Source organism: Diceros bicornis, chromosome 7, assembly GCF_020826845.1.
Source record: "Diceros bicornis minor isolate mBicDic1 chromosome 7, mDicBic1.mat.cur, whole genome shotgun sequence".
Taxonomy (NCBI): Eukaryota; Metazoa; Chordata; class Mammalia; order Perissodactyla; family Rhinocerotidae; genus Diceros; species Diceros bicornis.
Genome location: NC_080746.1, coordinates 22,535,444 through 22,557,483, shown reverse-complemented (window position 1 = coordinate 22,557,483; position 22,040 = coordinate 22,535,444). Strand labels below are relative to the sequence as shown.

The 22,040-nt window shown below is 40.3% G+C and overlaps 1 protein-coding gene across 6 annotated transcripts in view; it reads right to left on the bottom strand.

Moving 5' to 3' along the window:
• The window catches only part of USP28 (ubiquitin specific peptidase 28), a 60,453-nt gene extending 42,452 nt beyond the window's left edge, over nucleotides 1-18,001 (bottom strand). For 4 of the 6 annotated variants that reach the window (XM_058545195.1, XM_058545189.1, XM_058545190.1 and 1 more), the window contains exons 1-3: nucleotides 17,904-18,001; nucleotides 1,988-2,065; nucleotides 812-944 (exon numbers count right to left, since the gene is read on the bottom strand). In XM_058545195.1, coding sequence (XP_058401178.1) covers nucleotides 812-944; nucleotides 1,988-2,065; nucleotides 17,904-17,960 — 268 coding nt within the window. In that variant the 5' untranslated portion in view covers nucleotides 17,961-18,001. Of the gene's footprint in view, nucleotides 1-811; nucleotides 945-1,987; nucleotides 2,066-13,280; nucleotides 13,302-17,214; nucleotides 17,291-17,903 lie in introns of those variants that run through there. The other 2 variants (XM_058545191.1, XM_058545192.1) reach the window with 2 other exon arrangements.
• Between the last annotated feature and the right edge of the window lie 4,039 nt (nucleotides 18,002-22,040).

Genomic DNA, 22,040 nt, shown 5'->3' with positions numbered 1-22,040 from the left:
CACTACATCCTGGCCCACCCTACCATCATCTGCAGTAGTCTCCAGACTGCTCCTGGACTCCCTGCTCTGACCTACGCTCACTACCCCCTCCCCCACATTCTGTTCTCAATATAGCAGTCAGAATGATCTTTAGAAAATGGAAACTAGTTTACATCACTCCTGTGCTCCAAACTCTCCAAAGCTAGCCATCTAACTCAGAGTAAAAGCCAAGCACTTATGAAGGCTCTGCATGATCTGCTTCCTGCTCCCTCAATGGCCTCATATCTTACTGCCCTCCTCACTCACAAAGCCTCAGCTCTGGGTTCCTCCTCCTTAAGCAAGCCAAGGTATATTCCCGTCTTAAGGCTTCACATGACTTACTCCCTCACCTTCCCTGCACCTTCTCAAAAGGTCCATCCTATTTAAAATCCAGTCCCCAACACTCCTCTTTTCATCATTTCTTTTATTCCATCCTTTACTTTTCTCTATGGTACTTATCACATTCTAATATTCTATATAATTTACTTATTTACTTGTTGATCTCCCCCCACGAAAAAATAAGCTACAAGAAGGCAAGGATTCTTGTTTTTTTGGTTCATCTCCAGTGCCTAAGAGTGCTTGGCACATAGGTGCTCGGTGAGTAAGGGCTGAATGAATGAATGAATGAAACAATTTAAGTGCTTCGAATTGTGCCTGCCACATGGTAAGGGCTCAGTAATTAGCTATTACTACCATTATTTCCAAACGGTTATGTGACTGATAGGAAACTCACATAAACCCATCTCTTATTTTCTGCCAGTTCATAGCAGGGACCAAGACAGGATATACCTACTTGCCAATACTTCTTTGTTGGCAGCACTCCTCTCTACTTCTGATGGTTCTGTAGCAACAGAGTCTTGACTGGGCTCCTTAACTCTTTCATCAGTAAGCAGGCTGACTGCCTGCGTGATGTCACCATTACTGGCCTAAGGGGAGGGAAAAAACAGAAATTTCAAAAGTAAAGCATCACAGCATTTAAAATAAGTAGTGAGTTAATTTTTTTATTATAACTCCTTACTACCCTGGTGACATGCTGAGTAAGTCCAGGCATAATTCTAGGGTAGAAAGTAGAAAAAAGAACATGGTGGAGGACAGTAAGTCTAATATGCTTAAAGTTTATATCAGACTCCTGGTTACAGGTAGGGAGTTGCCATGCTGTGATTTCCCACAACATGCAAACAAGAATAAAATCTTGCTGGAGATTTGTTCTCAGGGCTTTGGATGCTACTACACCTGATTTCACAGAATAGCTAAGGCAGACTGTATCAAAAAGGGGGTTGGCAATTAACAAACAGATTCTAAATGAAGTCCACCTCTACCACAAAAGGGCCAAGCAGTTACCATATTCTGTAGTGGTGATCATACTTCTATTTGTTTTTAACTTTACATTAGAAAAAATCTCTAACATACACAACAGAGGGAATGGATAATTGAACCCCATGGACCCATCACTTAGCTTCAACAATTATCAAGTCATAGTCAATCTTGATTTATCTATTCTGCCTACCTTCTCCCAGGTATTTTGAAGCAAATCAAAAGCATCTTATCAGTTCATCAGTCAACATTTCAGAATGTACCGTTTTTTTTAAATATAACCCTCAATGCTATTAACACACCTTAAGAGTAACAAGTTTTTTAATATCAAATAACCAGTTCCAACTTCCTTGACTCAAATATTTTTCGTTTGTTTGTTTGAATCAAGATCCAAATAAGGTCTACACAATGCAACTGGCTGATGTTTCTTAAATCTCTTTTACCCTACAGGGCTCCCCCCACTCATAGTCTCCCCCATCCCCAACTTTTTCCCCCTAATAATTTACATGTTGAAGAGAGTAGGTCATTTGACCTATACAGATTCTATCCCTATAATGCACTTTCATTTTGGCATAAAAATAGCTTGAACTGACATAACTACGATATGGACAACTGTTTTAAAGCCTGTTGACTAACAGTGGCCTTGAAAACTAACCTTTAGAGCTTCATGAAGAAAGGAAGGGTCCTGAATGCCTGTGATTTCTCTCAGTTGATTTAACAGCATTTGGCAGCTCTATAGTTGAGAAACAAAAAACCACAGGCATATGTCAGTCAGAAAGTAGAACCTGGATACCTTTAAAGAAGTACAAGTATCTTGGATAAATGAGCCTGAGACTTGCATTTTTTACTTTGAAGAACCGACCAGCTCCAAGTAACAACATACTGACTGCCAGACACATTCTGAAATGCCAAATCTATTACTCTTTTAAAAACTTAATCATGGAAAATGCTTTTGGCACTTGAGGAAAAAATATGAGTAAACAGTAAAACTACAAATATATAAAACATTTAAATGTAATATTCTAGCCTTAATGAATGCTTCAAGTGCCTCAGGTTCTTCTTCCTGTGAGCAGTACATAAGTAGGTCATATAAGGAGTCCAGGGAATTTGCATGGATGTGAAGTCGTGCTATTTTAAGCTTCTCTGCACATGCCATTTGTGTGTGTCATTTTTCACTGACAATAAGTTTCCAATCATGTAATTAACAAACGATACCACCAGCATCCTATTAAAACTTTAGGTTTGATTGCTTAAAAAGAAGTATAGATAAGGCTAGAATTTTCTAAATTATAAATAAAATTCCAGAGGGAATAAACTATAGAATGTTTTCTCTTCATTAATCTGAATCATGGAAAAACCTCTCATGTTAACATCCAGCTATCACAAGATCAGTTTATAACCTCTTTTCAGCCTTAAAGTCTTCACTGGAACATTTTATCCTGTTTTGTACAAAGACCAGAGTTAACACAAAACATCTATTTACAAGTAAGCTCAATTTAAACAAGTGCCTGGCCCAACTGAAGACATAATGATCTTTCAGATGAATACTGAAAATGAAATAGCTCAAATCTAATTCAGTAAGAAGAAACCTGATTTATACCATTCCTAAGGTTATCCTAGAACTAAGCCCCAATTCAATACTTGAGGCTTCACCATTAACTATCTTTCAGTTAGTAATATGTCTCCGAGAGGCAGCCTACTTCCACTGCCAGCTGTAAAAGAAACAGTATCCTATGTTTTTCAACAGCTGAGGGCCCAATGTAACACTCAAGTATCACACAACTAGAAATAACTAACTGCAACACTCCTGGATAGTCCTCTGAAAGCACCAACAGTCTTTCTGTTCTGTTCTAGTCATAGACCACAGTCTTAGGCTAGAAATGGAACCCTACCCTGCTGAGACCAGCAGTCTGAAGCTATGAGCCTTGTCAAAGGCAGCCATTGCCTGTGCACTGGGAGAGGGACTAACAGACTAAAAAGTGTCCAGATTTAGCCTTGGCAAACACTGATAACACAAGTATGTGATTTTTAGAAAAATAAAGTATTAAAAAGTTTTTTTCCAAACTAATTCTAATTCCATTTGATTTTATTGTGTAGAAGTGTATGACTCTATATATCTCCATTATACACAATTTTCTAAAAAATCAAAATCAATATACCCAAAAAAGGGTATATTGGGAGGAGGAAATGAGTAGTATATTAACCCTAAACTAGAACCAAGAAGGTAACAATGGGATAGATAATCACATCTTCACCTCAAATTACTCTGTATACCAAATGACACTTAGGATTCACAGAAAATAACCCCAGTAAAAAATAACAGCTAGGGGGCCGGCCCGGTGGCGCAAGCGGTTAAGTGCGCGCTCCGCTGCGGCGGCCCGGGGTTCGCTGGTTCGGATCCCGGGCGCGCACCGACACACTGCTTGGTAAGCCATGCTGTGGCGGCTTCCCATATAAAGTGGAGGAAGATAGGCACAGATGTTAGCCCAGGGCCGTCTTCCTCAGCAAAAAAAAAAAGAGGAGGATTGGCGGATGTTAGCTCAGGGCTGATCTCCTCACAAAAAAAAAAAAAAAAAAAAATAACAGCTAACACATACTGCTTACTTTTAGCCAGGTGCTGTTCTAAATACTTCATGTGTATTAACTAATTTAACTCATTTAACCCTCATAACAAACCTTTGAGACAGATATTAAGCCCATCTGACAGAAAACTGGAGGCACAGAGAGGTTAAGAAACTTACACAAACGTTATTGCTAGTAAGGGGTGTAGCCAGGATTTGACCCCAGGCTGCCTGACCCCAAAGTCTGCACTCTAACCTCTATGCCATGCTGTATCTGAGAAGACAAAGAAAATAGGCAAGAATACCTATTTAATGCAAAACAATGCAAATATTTTATTCTTGTATTTTGACCTTGATCTTTGCATCTTAAGTTTCCTATTTTTATTTTGCCTGCCTTTATGTAATCACAACTTTGATTACTTAGTAGTACAATCAGTTCCAAACAAGCTATCATCAAGAAGTCCAGAGGTAAATACTATATTTGACTGAATCTAAGGTGTCTTCGGTTGTAAAAAGCACCATTATTTTATGCAGCACTAAGGAGAAAAACTGCTGCCATTTAAACTATGACACAGTGCCTTCAGGACAACCCTGAGACCCATGAATAGGTCACACTAGCTCCTCATAGCTCTAAAAGTTCTCATTTATGTTGAGAAATATAGCAATTTACCCTGCTTCCAGGTACACTGCCTGGCATGTGATAGGCAATTCTTCTGCATCTCTCAGTAACAAAACTTCATACAGCTTAAAACATCTACGGTACTTTCCTTCTTAGGTCTCATAAAGCACCTGATTGCAGCTTTGCAAGAAAACTTGAAACTGTAATCATTCCTCCAATGATGAATATTTTGCTTCACATAAAATCAAATTTGTACCCTGCTGTTCTGTTTCTACGCCTTCCTTCATATACAGTTTTTATTTTGTTCCAATATTGAATCACAGTGTGATCTTTTTAAAGACATTTTAAATGGCAAGTAAACTAACCATGTGGTACCAACAGTGCATATAACTCAGCTGTCATGATAGCAGGAACAGCTATGACCAAGCCCATACCTGTGCAGACCATGGTAACTACATCACACCTGCTACTTGGATGACAGTCAACGTAAGGAACATCTTGATTTCAGAATGCCAAATAAATGCATCAGTGAAATATGGTATCCAAACATTAAATAATTTACTAATCATTACATTTGGCGGGATTATTGTCGGACTCCCCTTTCTCCACTCTGTAATAGGTAGTGATGGACATTAATAGATCTAGAATAATATACTCAGGAAAGGAAAATAAACTCTTAGTTTCCCTTTTTTAAAAGCTATTGGGCAGAGATGACAACTATGTAAAATCCTTTGTTCAGCTCCAAAAACAATGTTCAACATGTTAATTCAAATCCAAATTCCTCATCTTGCTATTCAAAGACCATTACCTGATTCTACCTTATACCTGCTCAACTTTTTCTCCTACTCAGTTCCTTACTTCACAAACTCATCCTCTCATGCCTTGGAGTGTTACTTGTATTATCCCTAATAATACTCCCCACATTTACTTAACCATGGAATGCTAACCTACAATCAAGAGTTATATTCATCTGACCTCCTCCATAAAGTCATTCCCAAGAACTCTGGTCCACACTATTCTCTCCCCTTTCTAACCTTACATGTGGAGGGAACGAATGAACCTGTGAATGAAGGGGACTTACTGTCTTTACGCAGTATTTCTTATCATATGGTTCTTGTAAGGCAAGAATCAGACAATATACTACCTAATTTGAATCATCTACAGGACACTGGCGATAACAACTGTAACTAACATTTATTGAACACCTCCTTTGTGTCAGGAACCTCAGGCGTCTCACATACATGTAATCCTCATAACAACCCTAAAAGTTAAGAATCATTACCTTCATTGTGCACATTAGGAAACTAAAGTTTATAAAACCTATTTTGTCATCAAATGTCTTGGATTAAAAGAAAAATCAAAGATAACTATTAAGAATTTAAACAAATTTCACAAGGATTAAGCTACGCTATTGACACACATAAACAACTACTATGACACAACTCAGTCTTATGAATATTTAGCTCAACCTAAGTTCTCAATAGTACCCACAACCCAAATCCTAATAAGTACTATATATTCGATGTTCATTTTTTGTAACAGACAAACTAAGCTCATTAGGATCCTACCGTATTACTAACTCATAGTTTCTCCTGGAACTTCACAGGAAGCTGATTTAAATATTAACTTCACCCTAACGATGATACTATAAACAGTCATGCACCACATAACGACGTTTCAGTTCAACAACGGACCAAATATACGACGGTGGTCCTGTAAGATTAGTAGCATACAGCCTAGGTGTGTAGTAAGCTATACCATGTAGGTTTGTGTAGTACACTCTGATGTTTGCACAATGACGAAATTGCCTAAAAACGCATTTCTCAGAATGTATCCCCATCGTTAAGCAACACATGACCGTATAAAGTACACACCCAACGTGAGACAAGACAAAGCCTGTGCTCCAGTCATAAGGAAGACAAATAACTGGCAAGAGCCAACAGGTCTGCATTTCCTTAGCTAAATTCACATTGTTTTCATAAAACAAAAAGTGCTCTCTTTTCTTGCCCAGAGGCGGTGAAAAAAGACAGGCACACACAAATCTCTAGAAAGAAGGAACTCTGACCTCAGCTACTCAGTGGTTTTGGTGCAATTCAGTCCACTTCTCAGGACTGAGCTTTTCTTAAAGCAAAGACAATAACTCACCTCATAATAAGCAATAAATGGGATTATTCAGACAATAAAAACATTAAGCTATCAAGTTTTTATAATAAACAAGTGGCCTAATCCTACTGTAACTAAATTAAAACTCTCTGATCAGATGAGGCAAATTTGTGAGATTACTAATTAGGAGTTTTATCTTCAAAACACCTAGTTCAGCACCATCATGAGGAGCTTTCTAGATTTTTCCCTTCCTCCAAACAGGAATGCTATTTTAATCATTCTGATGTACATATTTCCTGATCTCAATTGTCTATTCTTACAAAGACATTTCTAAATTTAAAACTAAGTAAATAACGGATAAACGTTCCTTTACTCCAAAGAACTACCAAGGTGTGCCTAATAAAATTCCCTCCAAAATTAAAGATTTGGCTTTCCAATTTTAAAATAAAACTTAATTACCGAAGGAAAGCAAAAGAATAACTTTAGGAGTCAAAGAAAATGTACAGCAGCAACTCCAGAAATCCAGCCAGGACAACAGGGTCTTAACAACGCATTCTGAGGCTGCCACTAACCTTTCTCACTTCTACAAAACAAGGAACAGTCCACAAAAGCCCTGGCATTTTTTCAGTTTTTCTTCCAGCAACAACTCCATGTTGGTCTAATTTATTCATAAAGCAGAAATCTAAAGTGCCATAAGAATATGACTCCCCAAAAATGAAATATAGTTTTTTTTGGATACAACTAAATCTCCTGGAATAGGCTACTTGGTAACTTATTTTAATGATGCAAAAAGTAGGTACGTGACGAAAATGACTATTTCGGTTCATCAATTGGCTTCAAGTTTTTAAAAAGCTTTAAAAACTTTTAAAATTTAGCCACTCTTATACGGTGTAAAGGGGTTTAAACAGGAATTAAACGCAAAAAGAAAGGAACTGGTCATTATTTACTTCCAAATTTTTTCATCTCTTTTTTTCACATTCACTAAGTAAGAAATTCCAACAGTACAAAAGGATATAAAATGAAAAGGAATCTCCCTCTTCCTCCCATCCCAGTCTCATTTCCCAGGAGTAACTACTATTAATAGTTTCTGATATATCTTTCCAGAAATGATCTCTGCATCTGAATATATTTTTTCATACCTGCACACCATCATGTCCTGCACCTTGCTTTTTTCTTACTTTAGAACACATTAAGACAATATTTTTTCATTTCTTTCAATACATGCCCCAACCAAATACAAGAAATGAGGCTGGGAAGCTGTTACAATAAGGTTGTATGGAATGGATCTTCAAAAATTAAAGAAAATGACACTTTTAGCAACATATTGCTAAGACTGAGAAACTAGGAAAATATGAGAAAGATATAAGAAATCAAGTTTACATGCTTACAGTTTTAGAAATCTAATGACAGTAAAATTTTAAGTTATTACTAGTTGGGCCTCAGCGTGTGGTTTCTCTTTCTGATAACTAGCAAGGACCAGAGAGGTGATACGGAATTGGATTATGAGGGGTTTGAAATGTCAGGATAAGTTTAGACTTGATCTGATGAACAATAGAAAATCATTACAGGTTCCTCAGCAAGGAAGAACTATGAGGGGGAAAAAGGTACTTTAAGGGGATTAATCTAGCACATGTGAACAATTAGTTCAAAGTGGAATGAGATTAAGGAAAGAGAGCTAAACTATGAGTTACAGGGCTACTGAATAAACCAGGTGGGAGGAGAGAGGTAGAATGCTGTAGGAGAAATGGAAAGGTAGGATATACTCTGAACATCCCTAAGAATGAAGAGATCAAGCTTAGTCAAATATTTAAAAATGGACGCCTAAGCGAATGCTATTGGCAATGATGAACACCACCCACTGTAATACACCACACTAATAGAACGAAGGGGAAAATAACACATGATCATCTTGACTGGTGCAGAAAAAGCATTTACAAAATCCAACACCCTTTCATGATAAAAACTATCAGGAAACTAGAAATAAGGAAATTTCCTGATACAGGACCTTTATTAAAAAACTCACAGCTAATAATCATACTCAATGGTGAAAGACTGAAAGCTTTCCCCCTAAAATCAGGAACAAGACAAGGATGTCCACTTTCCCCAATGCTATTCAATATTATACTGGAAGTTTTAGACAGAGCAATTAGGCAGGAAAAATAAATAAAAGGTATCCAAATTGGAAAGGAAAAAGTAAAACTATCTCTCTTCACAGACGACATGATATATAAAATCCCAAAGAATCCAAAAAAAGTTACTAGAGCTAATAAACAAATTCAGCAAAGTTGCAGGGTACATGATCAACATGCAAAAATCAGTTGTGTTTCTCTACAGCATCAATGAACAATCTGAAAAGGAAATTAAGAAAACAATTCCATTTACAATATCACCTAAGAGAATAAAATACCTAGGAATAAACTTAACCAAGGAGATGAAAGACTTGTACACTGAAAACTATAAAACACTGCAAAAGAAGTTAAAGGAAACCTAAATAAATAGAAAGACATCCAGGCTCATGGATTGGAAGACTGTATCAGTCAGAGTTCTCCAGAGAAACAGAAACAACAGTAGATATGTGTTTGTGTGCGTGCAGGAACCCAGTATTCCTAGTTTCCTGTGTATGGAGGGGTAAAGTAATTGAAGTAATTTATTATAGTCATGCATCGCTTAACGACAGGGATATGTTCTGAGGAATGCATCATTAGGTGACTTTATTGTTGTGTAAACATCATAGAGTGTACTTACACAAACCTAGATGCCACAGCCTACTACACACCTAGACTATATAGTACTAATCTCATGGGACCACTGCTGTATACGCAGTCTGTTGTTGATTGAAATGTTATTATGCAGCGCATGACAGTATAAGGAATTGGCTCTTGTGATTATGGAAGCTGAGAAGTCCCAAGATCTGCAGCTGACAAGCTGGAGATCCAGGCGAGCTGGTGATATAGTTCCAGTGCGAGTTGGAAAGCCTGAGAACAAGCAGAGCTGACGGTGTAAGTTCCAGTCTGAGGGCCGAAGACCAATGCCCCAGCTCAGCAGTTAGATAGGTGAAGTGTTTTCTTACTCAGTCTTTTTGTTCTCTTCAGGTTTTCAATTGATGGGATGAGGCCCACAGACATTAGGGAGGGCAATCTGCTTTATTCAATCTTTACCGATTCAAATGTTAATCTGATCCAGAAGCACCCTCACAAACATACCCAGAATAATGTTTGACCAAATGTCTGGAAACCTTGTGGCCCAGCCAAGTTGACACATAACATTACAAAGACTTAATACTGTTAAGATGGCATTACTATCCAAAGTGATCTACAAATTCAATGCAATCCTTAACAAAATTTCAACATCTTTTTTGCAGAAATTGAAAAGCTGATACTCAAATTTATAGGAATTCCAACGGACCCTGAATAGCCAAAACAGTATTGAAAAAGAACAAAGTTAGAGGACTCACACCTCTCGATTTCAAAACTACAAAGCTACAGCAACCATGCCAGCGCAGTACTGGCATAAGGACAGACATGTAGACTAATGAATTAGAATTCTGAGTCCAGAAAAACCCATACATCTGTGGTCAAGTGATTTTTGACAAGGGTGCCAAAACTATTTGATGGAGAAAAAACAGTTTCTTCAAAAAATGGTGCTGAGACAACCAGATATCCACACGCAAAAGAATGAAGGTGGACCCCTACCTCACACAGTATACAAAAACTAACTCAAAATGGATCAACTACCTAAATATAAGAGCTAAAACTATAAAACTCTTATAAGAAAACATATAGATAAATCTTCATGATCTTGGATTTGGCAATGGATTCTTAGATATGATACCAAAAGCAAGAACAGAAGAAAAAAATAGGTAAGTGGGACTTCATCAAAACTAAAATCTGTTGTGCATCAAAGGACATTATCAAGAAAGTGAAATGACAACCTACAGGATAGGAGAAAATATTTTCAAATCATAAATCTGATAACGGTCTACTGTCCAGTTTATATCAAAACTCTTACAATTTAAACAACCAAAAACAAATCTAATTTGAAAATGGGCAAAGGACTTGAATAGACATCTCTCCAAAGAAGATGTACAAATGGCCAATAAGCATAGGAAAAGATGCTTAACAACATTAGCCATTAGGAAAATGCAAATCAAAACTACAAAGAGATTCCACTTCACACACACGAGGATGGCTATTATAAAAGAAAACAAAACAAAAACAGAAAATAGCAAGTGTTTGGCAACGATATGGAGAAACTGGAACCTTTGTGCGCTGTTGGTGTGAATGTAACACGGTGCAGCTGCTGTGGAAAACAGTTTGGTGGTTCCTCAAAAAGTTAAACATAGATTTACTATACCCAGCAATTCCACTTCTAGGTATATACCCAAAATAACTGGAAACAGGTACTCAAATATTTGTAATGCTCACAGCATCACTCTTTATAACAGCCAAAAGGTGGAAACAACTCAAATGTCCACCAATAAAAAAACGGATAAAATGTAGTAAGAGTGGAATATTAGTCATTAAAAGGAATGAAGTACTAATACATGCTATAACTTGAATGAACCTTGAAAACATTATACTAAGTGAAAGAAGCCAGACACAAAAGGTCACATATTCTATGATTCCATTTATATGAAATATTCAGAACAGGTACATGCAGAGACAGAAAGCAGATTAGTGTTGCCAGGGGCTGGGGAGAGGAAGGAACAGGGAGTGACTGCTTAGTAGATGTGGGTTTTCTTTTGGGGTGATGAAAATCTTTTGGAACTAGATCGAGGTAATGGTTGCACAATACTGTGAATATACTAAATGTCACTGAACTGTACACTTTAAAACAGTTAATTTTATATTATATGCATTTCACTTCAATTGAACAAAAATCAAGAGATATTTGCACTTGTGTGCACACACATACACACGCACACACACACACACGCACACACACACTGAAAAAGACCAAGGACACCAGGAAAATACTAACTTGAGCAGGAAGACTGGAAAAAGGAAATCTTTGTTTAGGACATCGTAAGTCTAAACCGACTACCATCACGTAGCATGCTGCTAACACCTTATTTGGCTTTCTATGTCTGGTATTTTAACCTCTCTTTTTACATAGAAAGCCTAGATAGTGGAAATAGTGCTATGTAGACCAGACTCCACCATACATTAGCCTCTGGGCAAATCTCAACTTTCTTTTTTTTTTTTTTTGGAAGATTAGCCCTCAGCTAACATCTGTTGCCAATCCTCCTCATTTTTTGCTTGAGGAAGACTAGCCCTGAGCTAACATCTATGCTAATCTTCCTCTACTTTATATGTGGGTCGTGCCACAACGTGGCTGACTAGTGGTATAGGTCTGTGCCCAGGATCCAAACCCATGAACCCAGGCTGCTGAAACGGAACATGCCAAACTTAACTACTACACCACAGGGCTGGCCCCAAATCTCAACTTTCTTGACCATCAATTTCCAGATCCGGAAAATAAAGTATACCATAAACTTTGACAGCACTGCTGTGACTATCAAATGAAATAATGCATACAGGAATTGTTAGTTAAATGAAAAAAATGTTATATAAATGTAAAATATTGCGACCTGCCATCTAACGAAAACTCTAGAGGTTGTAGTAAAAATAGTGATATCCTAGGAGAAAATTACCTGTGTTATGGTTTTGATTTTATCACTTACTAGCTGTGTCACTTTGCAAATTCTACTTCCTAGTCACGCTACATTTTACTACATAGGATTGCTATATGGGTTCATGGAGAATATAGGTTAAAGTGCTTCATAAGTTGTCAAGCAGTAGTCAAAAAGTCTGGTTTTAGAAAGGCATGGATTGCAGTGGGGAAAAGTCAGAATGTCTTCAAGTCTCAGCTCTGCTACTCAGAATTTAATCACGAGTAAGACACATTTCTAATCTGCAACATGGAGGCAAACAGACTTTGGTTTAAAATCTCATATTAGGCCCTTATAAGCTATATTAATACCTGACTTTGAGTTTCTTCATCAGTAATTAAGACATAATTCACACCTTGCAGGGTTTTTGTAAATACTAAAAATGTACAGAAAGGTGTTTAGGGCAGTAACTGGCATATGGCAGATGCTATTATTACAAGTACATTCCCACGCCTGGTATAATAACTGTGGGAAAAGTAGCTACACAGTAAACGTATATAGCCAAGGAGGTTGGCATTAAAGTAGAACTGTTCAACAAGCATTTGGAAATAGAGGGGCAGAAGTCATCTGCAACTCCGGGATTACAAATGCAGATTTGGAAGCAGTTAATAAAAGGATAGTAACAGCCAAGAAAGCAAACAGGTTAGCTCTTAGAAGAGGAGAAAGGCAGAAGAACCAGAATAATACAGGGCCCGAAGGTACAAAGGAGAAGACTTCAGGAAGTAAGGCAGCTATAGCACTTAGGGCACTAACACTGAACAGGAAGCCTGGGCCAGGATTCTCTCTTAGACTGTGTGATTGAGAGTAAATCAACTCCCTAAGCCCCTTACTGCACTGGCAAGATGAAGAAGGCTGTGTTTGATAAATTCAAACATCTTTTCCCAGGCTAGTTTTCATAAGAAAGTTGTAAAATGATGTAGTCAATTCAGAAGTGAGGACCTACTATGGTACTTCTGTCTGTAATGAGAGTATGGCAAATGATTAAAAAACATACACTGGAGGGGCCAGCCCCACGGCCAAGTGGTTAAAGTTCCACACGCTCCGCTTCAGTGGCCCAGGTTTGTGGGTTTGGATCTCAGGCGTAGACCTACACCATTCGTCAGCCAGGCTATAGCGGCAACCCACATACAAAATAGAGGAAGATCGGCACAGATGTTCGCTCAGGGCAAATCTTCCTCGGCAAGGAAAAAAAAATACACTGGAAATTTTTAGAAAAAAGCAGAACAGTTGATAACAAGTAGCAATAAAATCAAATGCCAAAATAACAACACAGCGGCAATGAGGAACCATCACAAATAAAAGTATGAGAATGGAACTTGAATGGGTACTTGAATAACCAAGAGAGAACGGTAAAAAAATTACTACCTAAGGGCCACTGATGTGCCAGAAAGAGGTCAGTCACTGGTCACCTCTGAGAGATCTGTTTCATTCACTAGTAACAATGCTAAAAGCCTACTATTGGCAAGGCTCTCACTGGGCAGCCAGGAGATGCTGATCACATAAAACCACTCACTGCCCTATAATCTAACCTTCTGCTGCCTGGTTAGCCTCTCTCCAGGCTTCGGGGCAATCAGCCCTCTTGTTGCTGGAGCCTAGACTGGTCCCCACAGCCATCTCCTAACTGGGCTTTTCCAGAAGCTGTTGCTGCCATCTCAAGCTCTGTGCTGGAATCTGGGAAGCAACCTGCCTCAGCCTGGAGGCTGTGCCTTTTATCAGCCAAGAGTTAATCTTGCCTGGGTCTGTATTTTCCAAGTTTTCTACATTGAGTTAGAATTACACTGTAACTGGAAAAACGCTTTAGGAAAGAAATAGGTGGATTTAGAAACTTTGTTCAAAAAGTAAACAAAATAAAAGGAAGGGGGTGGACAAGGCAACAGGTAGACAGGGCAGAAGAGGATTTTGTTGTGATTTTGTTTGAGGATTGGGGACATGTGTGCATAGCTGAATGGAAAATAGGAATTCTGTGGAGTAGGACAGAGCTTCTCAAAGTTTATCACCCAGAGATTTTGTCAAAAGGCAGATTCTGATTCAACAGGTCTAGGGTGGAGGCCCAAACAGTGGTGTGTTGATCTGCAGAGCTTACTTCCTTAGTACTATAAATACTCCCACCGTGGTGATTTCAGGCTACCAACTTGTGGTCACTAAACACTGAGTTGGGAAGAGATGAACACAATCAGCTGGAGAGGCAGTAAAGTGGCTCCAGCACACCCAAATTTCTAACAAACTCCTAGGTGATGCAGACACTGCTGATCCCTGGACCATATTTTGAGTCACAAGGGAGTAGAAAACAGTGAGGTGTCTGCGGTTTAGGCTAGGATAAAAGAGATGAGGTAAATTAGGAGAGTGAGGAAAGACATCATCTAGATCAGGGTTTCTCAAGTTCAGCATTATTGGCATGTTGGGCCAGACGACTCTTTGTTTTGGGGGGCTATCCTGTACATTTATAGGACGTTTAGCAGCATTCCTGGCTTCCACCCACTAGATGCCAGTAGCATCCTCCCCTAGTGGTCAAAATCGAAAAAAGCTCCAGACACTACTGATCTGGATTCATCTCTAAGTCATGAAGGGAGAAGGGATGGGTACCTCTTCCACTGAGAGGAGAGAGATGCTGAAGGGAGGAAAAAAAATGAGACAGGGAGCTCTCTTTAGATATCAGCACACTCAGTCAAGTAGAAAAGAAGGTGCCCTATTTAGAAAGAGCGCAGGGAGGACTGAAAGTTTAAAACATCAAGAGGAGAGTTCTAGAGCGTAATAGAAAGGTTCTGCCCCAAAACAATGGGTCCACCGACTAAGAAGCAGGATCAGGAATATCAGGCTCTTGGGAGTCAGAACTGTCTGGATTCACTCCTGGCTGCACCATTTACTGGCTGGGTGACCTTGGGCAAACTATTTAACAGGTATAAGCCTTCTCATAAGAAAGTTCATAGAGTTGTCATAAGTAGTGAGATAACAAGTTTTGAGCACAAGGTCTGGCATATAGCACACGCTCAATGAATGTCAGCTACTACTAACATCGGCATCATTATTTTCCTTGCAAAATATCTGCTTCGCTTGGCTGTTGCTTTAAATTTCTTTGACCAAACAAAACACATGGAAAGATCTTGCCTGGTGAGGCGCTGTCAATGTGTTTTATAAATACTGTACTCACTATGTGAGCAGAAACTGTTTGTAGCTGAGGAGGCATGCAAGTTGGGGAAGCCAACCAAGCACTGACTTACTAATGTTCCGAAAAATGAATGAGACAAGGTAAAAGGGAATGAAAAGCCAAAAAGCAAAAAGGACATTAAATTTTCACTGAAACTGACAGGTCTTCATAAGGCTTCAGTTAGCACAAAGAATGTGTGATGAACCCTAGTACAGCTGCCAAGAATGACAGGTTTATGAGAACCAACCTGACTTCAAGTTGTTTATCTCACAACAACGGTAAACACTGCTGCTGTTTTTTATCTAAGTCAAGAATTGATTAAAATACAGGAACCTGTCTGAAAGTAATCTCTTTAGATATCTGAACATCAATCTGCACTCTGGGGGATTTAGTAATACTACAAAGTGTATTCTTTTAGATTTGAGTACTGCGAACATATTCAAGAGTACTACATTTTTCTCTCACTAAAATTCTTGGGAGGCCAAAAAAGGTTCTGTCTGTCCCATGTACAACCGACCAATAAGGGAAGGGAAGCATTCGAGGTTTTAAATAGCTTCTGAGTGTCAGGGGAGGAGAGTTCTTCTCAACTAGAACAATTAATGACCCTTTAAGGGTAATGTAGAATGCTTCAGAGAATTCCAAATAGAGCGCATTCTAACATGAAACTTATCAAGATGAGGAAGAAGTTATTAAAATCTTTCCTCTGAGATGTGAAAGGTACTTTTCTCTTATAAGATTCCTTCAACCTAGCCTGCTAACTTAAAGCATTTTACATTAGCGCAAACAAAAAGGGCAAACATTATCAAGCATTCCGACGTTATCATCTGTCTGGATGGGGCGAATCACTGGGAAGAACAGTAAATGTCATCACCCCGCAGGTCGCCAGGAATCAGGGTACTGCAGCCAGCCACAGCCACCACCAGAGTTCCAAGCTCTCCAAAAATAGCTATGACTTACATAAAGTGCTCATCAAACCCCTCACACACGAACTCTCACATAGTGCTAAGAGAGTGGTCACTACTCAAATTGTGGCAGAGGTAAATGAAGATGCCCTGATTAACAGACACATGGTCTCAACTGACAGAGCTCTGACAAATTTAAATATGACTTGCTCTCCCTTAAAATAGTCTCTTCTCTAAATCAACATGACTGTCTCAAAACTAAGATTTTTCCCACCTGTTTTTAAGTCACCATCCTAAAAACAAATAGAACTGATCTCTGAAACCAGAGAAAATCCTGACTCGGATTCCAATAGGCATTTGTAAATACCTAAAAATAATATTTCCATTAGAAATCAGCACATGAAATACCATCCACATATTTCCATTTTGAAGCCCAGGACCTGGAAGTTATCTTTTACTACAGGAGTTTTAAAAGGAAATGCGTTCACCTTATACACTATTGGTCTCCTGAGTGCATGAAAAGAATAAAAAGGCATAAAAGGTTTCTCACGTGGAGATATCTGACAGCTTTGTATTGTAAATATTTTATGAAATTCCTCATTTCCAAACTCACATTTAAATACCTGGCACAGGTTTCCCATTCTGTCTTGAAAAAGCGCAGTACTTGAGGGGTGAGGGGGCAGTGTTAAGTTCTAACATTCCAAAGAAACATTAGAAACCATTCTCAAATTGCCCACTTCCCAAGTTTCTTCACACAGACCTGAGCCTTTTGATTTTCTCCCAAACCAGTGTTCTTTTACTCTCACCATCTTAGAGCAGAAATCCTTGTATTAATTTCAATCTCCTTAGAGAAGAGGAATAGGAAAGCATTATCAGCATACCTTCTATTCATCGCGCCGTTCCTCCCCCTCCTTAAAAATCTAGAGTGATGAATGCAGTAATCGGGGAGGCTACTCTCTGTTTAAAAAAAAAAAAAAAAAAAAAAAAAGGCGAGGGTGTGGGGTAGGGGAAGATAGGAAGTGGTAACTAAGACCTGTTCTTTCACAAGGTGTTGATAAATCTTGGCTTTAAGTTAGATAACTTCGGTCTGCTTCAGACACTTTAAAACAACACTGCCGTAAAACGGATTTAAAAATAAAAACAAAACACAAAAGCCATCAAAGCTGCCGCTTTCGGAAGTTTCTCACCCTGATCCGGGCCCGGGAGCGCTCTCCTTAGAGATCTCAGATGCAGAGAACCCTACGTCCGGCCCTTTATGCTATCTGCTGTTCCCAAATACCGAATCCCCCCCGAACTTCAGCCCGCCCACGGACCCGAAGCTGGTCCTCAATCTCTGCGACCCGAGCCCTGCAGACTTCAACCTCCTCCCCGAGCCTCCGTCCTCACCCTCCCGACGCACCGCCCTCGCCCCAAACCTGGCCCGGCGCCCTCCGCAGCCCCCTCCCGCCCCGCGCCAGCAGCCCCGCAGGCCCGCCCGCGACACGCGCCGCTCCCGCCCGGGCCCCGCACCCCCGCCCCTCTCCGGACCCGCAGCCCGCCCCCGGCTCCCGCTCGCCGCCGCGGGGCCCACCGAGCCTTGGCGGTCGGCCGCTCCGCCCGCGTCGTCCTGCTGCAGCTCCGCAGTCATGGCCGAGGCGCCCCTCAGCAGACCACACGCCTCCCGCCGCCGCCGCCAGCCCAGCCTCTCAGGAGGACGCCCCGCCCCCGCCCTCCACCCTCAACTCGGCTCGGGCCCCGCCTCCGCCCCAGCGCGCGCGGCAGGCTCAGCCCACGCGCCCCGCCCCCGGCCTGCGCGCGCACGCAAGGCGCGCGGCCGAGGGCCGAGCCGCTGTGCGTGCTCCCGCGCACGCCGGGCTGTGACCCGGCGCCGGCCACGTGATGGCCCCGCCCGCGGCTAACGGTCACCGTTGCCGCCCCCGGCAGTTGCACTGTGGGGGCTTGGCGTCCGGAAAGTGGTTTTGGGCAGCTGAGGCTTGACGTTCCCGAGGCTCGTTCTCCGCCCTTTGCTTTCAAAACCTACTCGTTTATAGGACCGGCTCCTGCCTCTCCACAGATGAGCTAAAGCTGCTCCCCACTTTGGGACCCTGTCTGGGGACCGCATAATAGGGAGTTTCCCGCCTAGCCGTGTAGCCATTTCGAAGTCCAGTGACACAAAAAATTATTCAGCATCTTTAAGAAAAGGAGAGGCGGAGGCGGGATAGAAGGGAGGGTCTGTCTAAAGGCAACCAAGCGGACCAGAACCCCTCTTCACTGATGCCCCGTGTGGTGCCCTGACGCTGGCCTGGGCGTGGGAAGAATTGCCAAGTCGTCCCATTTTAGATTTTCTGGAGTTCGAACTAAAATTTTGTAGTGTTTTGTTAAGTTTGAGCCAGATGCTTATGATGGCATGTTAAGAGCTAAGGTGCCCCCAGTTGATTTGTATTTTCAACAATTTGGTGGAAATTGTAACGACTAACCATGTTTCTCACTTATTCACATGTGTCACGCGACAGTCCACTTGGCACACTTTTGGCTCTTGCAAATGTACGTGGAGGCCGGGTGTGGAAGGGCCTTTTTTGTTGTGGTCTGGCCCTCAGGCAGCACGTTTGGTGTGATTTTGTGTAGATGGTGGCCTTTCCTGCGCCCCTGGCATTGTTGTCCCCGTGATTGTGATGTTTCGCCTGCAGGCCTTTCTAGTCTGCATGTGACCACAACTTGTGGCATCAGGAAACAGGTAGAGATCAGGTGCAGCTCCCATGGGAGACCTACCTGATTACTCTCAGGAGCCTGGACCAGGACTGCTGCTACCTCCTTCACCTAACCCTAACCCTAACCCTAACACGGGACCTTGTTTCCTGGCAGGTAAATTGGCAGAGTGATCAGAATCTTCCACATGCAACAGGCTGACTGTGTGTTTATGTCTGATGGTTGTAGGACTCTTTTTGTTTGTGGCTTTGCCTTTTGTTTTTTCCTCATGAGTAATGGAAACCTGTGTTCATGGCCTCAACCTGGGGGGCACTGCAAAACAAGTGGATTTCTCAGCCTAGTTTATTTGCAGCATTGCCTACTTCTACATTGCTAGAAAGCTCTATTTCTGTGTGTCTTTACCATGTCTCTGGAGCAACTCTTGTTTGTCTTTGCACATTCATTTTTGGAAACTGCTTATTTAACTTGTGTAAGTGGGGTGGAAACCTATAACTCTTATTCATGAAAATTTCCTTAAAGGACCACCAGAGATCCCCTATACCCATATCTCTGAAAGAGGTATGTACAGGCCATTTGATAAATATAGGCCCCTAAATTTTGATTAAGTAACTTTCTGCTATGTGGTTCTAAACAGGGCTCTAGATCTAATAAATGCAATCTAATCAATTTGCAGGCTCTAGATCTGATAAATCCTCTCAGCCCTCTTGGATTTAACTACCACCTGGTCCAGGCCATGTAATCAGCTAGAGACACCCTGTCCAACCAGAGCATTTTTTTTTTTTTTTGTGGAGAAGATCAGCCCTGAGCTAACATCTATTGCCAATCCTCCTCCTTTTTTCCCCTTTCTACCCAAAGCTCCAGTAGATAGTTGTATGACATAGTTGCACATCCTTCTAGTTGCTGTATGTGGGACGCGGCCTCAGCATGGCCGGAGAAGCAATGCGTTGGTGCGCGCTCAGGATCCGGACCCCGGGCCGCCAGTAGTGGAGCGTGCCCACTTAACCGCTAAGCCACGGGGCCGGCCCCCCAACCAGAGTATTTAATGAACACTGTATGTCAGTGCTTGGCCGTCAGTTGGCAAGCTTCATGGTGATTAAATATCAAAAATGGGCATCATGGAACATGTGCTGTCACCACAGAAAATCCTTTCTCATTCTTCCTTAAAACCTACACATGAAGGCTCCAGAATAATGACACTATTAGTTGATAGTCGTTTCAAGGGTATTCAGGAAAAAAAGAAATAATATTAATAAGGAGCAGTAGCAAATAGTTGACGTGTTTAAAAAAGGGAATCATTTCCAGAATACTTTCCCAAAGAAGAAACTGAAATTCTTTTCTTTCCTGGAAAAATTTTTGTCCCAAGGCTAGGTTATTTTCTGAGTCAATGAATTTATATTTCTGCTTCTTGTTTACCTCAAGCCCAAAATATAGTTTGTGTTATAATAAAATGATCCCATTTCAGTGTTATTGAATACTAGTGTGGAGCTTGTGTGGGATAGGTGAGAAGGAGGGAAAGTGTTAGGAAAAGAGAAAAGAAGGAAATGTGTACTTATATTTCCTCTGGGCTTCACTCTGTAAGTAGTTTCTGCCACTAACTCTGGAGCAACTGGATTTGAAAGCTGACAGCTGAGGCTGATTGACAGGTGTGACTGTTCTTTGAGCTATAGATTCCTTTCCAGGAATCATCTAGTCAGAAATGCCCTAAGGGCAAGCTTTTTAACAGTTAGGAAAATGGCCTTTCTTACCATGGAGGAAAGAATATGGATATTTCTGTTATAACCACTAGGTTAAAGAATTAGGTGATGTACAAGGTTAAATTATAGGTGCTAAGAAAATGTTTCAGAAAAGGCTCTCCTTTTGCTAGTTGAAAAATAAATGGGTTTCCAACCTTCCTGAAATGTGTACTGTTGGCAAATGTAATTTGTAGAGAATTGAAACAACTTTCAGTAAAATTAATGAGTTCATTTTCATTTTAGAAATATTTGGTCTTGGTATTCAAAATAACAATCTCTTGTCCCCTTCTTTTTGTTTCTCTAGAAAATATAAACACTTTTTAAAAAGGCTCTTAAAATCTAAAAACCTTAAACTCTTGGATTCCGATCTTCCTTTTATAAGAAGGTGACAATAACTTTAGCCTCCAGACAAAAAGATAATGACCAGTTAGAGAACTAAAAATAAGCCCATTTTTGCAAACTTGATTTTTGGCAGACCAGCATTGTAGATCAGTGTGGATAGGATGGACTTTTAATAAATGGTGCTCAGATAGTTAGTTATCCATATAAAAAATTAGTTTTGGGCTCTAAACTTACATCATAAACAAAAATCAATTTTAGGTGGATTAAAGGCTTAAATGTAAAAAAACAAAATTAAAAACTTTTAAAACACTTTATTGAGAATCTCTATGTTTAGGGGCTAGGGAACATTCTTAAATCAGACACAGAAAGCACAATCCATAAAAGAAAAGATTGATAACTTTGGTTATGTTAAAATTAAAAATTTCTCTTCATCAAAATGTACCATGAGAAAAATGAAAATACCCACAAACTGGGAGAAAATGCTTGCAATATGTGTAACTGATAACATATTGTTATCTAGAACAAAGTTTCTTAACCTTGTCACTGTTAACATGTTGGGGCAGATACTGTTTGTTGAGGAGGCTGTCCTGTGCATTGTGGGATGTTTTAGCATCATTCCTGGCCTCTACCTACCAGATGCCAGTAGCTCTCCCCTACCCAGCTGTAGCCATCAAAAATGTCTCCAGACATTGCCAAATGTTTCCTAAGGGGCAAATTCTCCTCCAGTTGAGAGCCACTGACCTAAACTAGGTGAAAAACTCTTACAAATTAAAAGAAAAAGACAATACAATAGAAAAAAGGGCCAAAAGCTTAAGCAGGCTCTTCACAGAAAAGGAAACAAAAGTATATGAAAAGATGCTAAACTCACTGATAATCAGGAACACATGAATTAAAACCATAAAGATACCATTGCATGCATATGATTGGCAAAATTTTAAAGATATAAC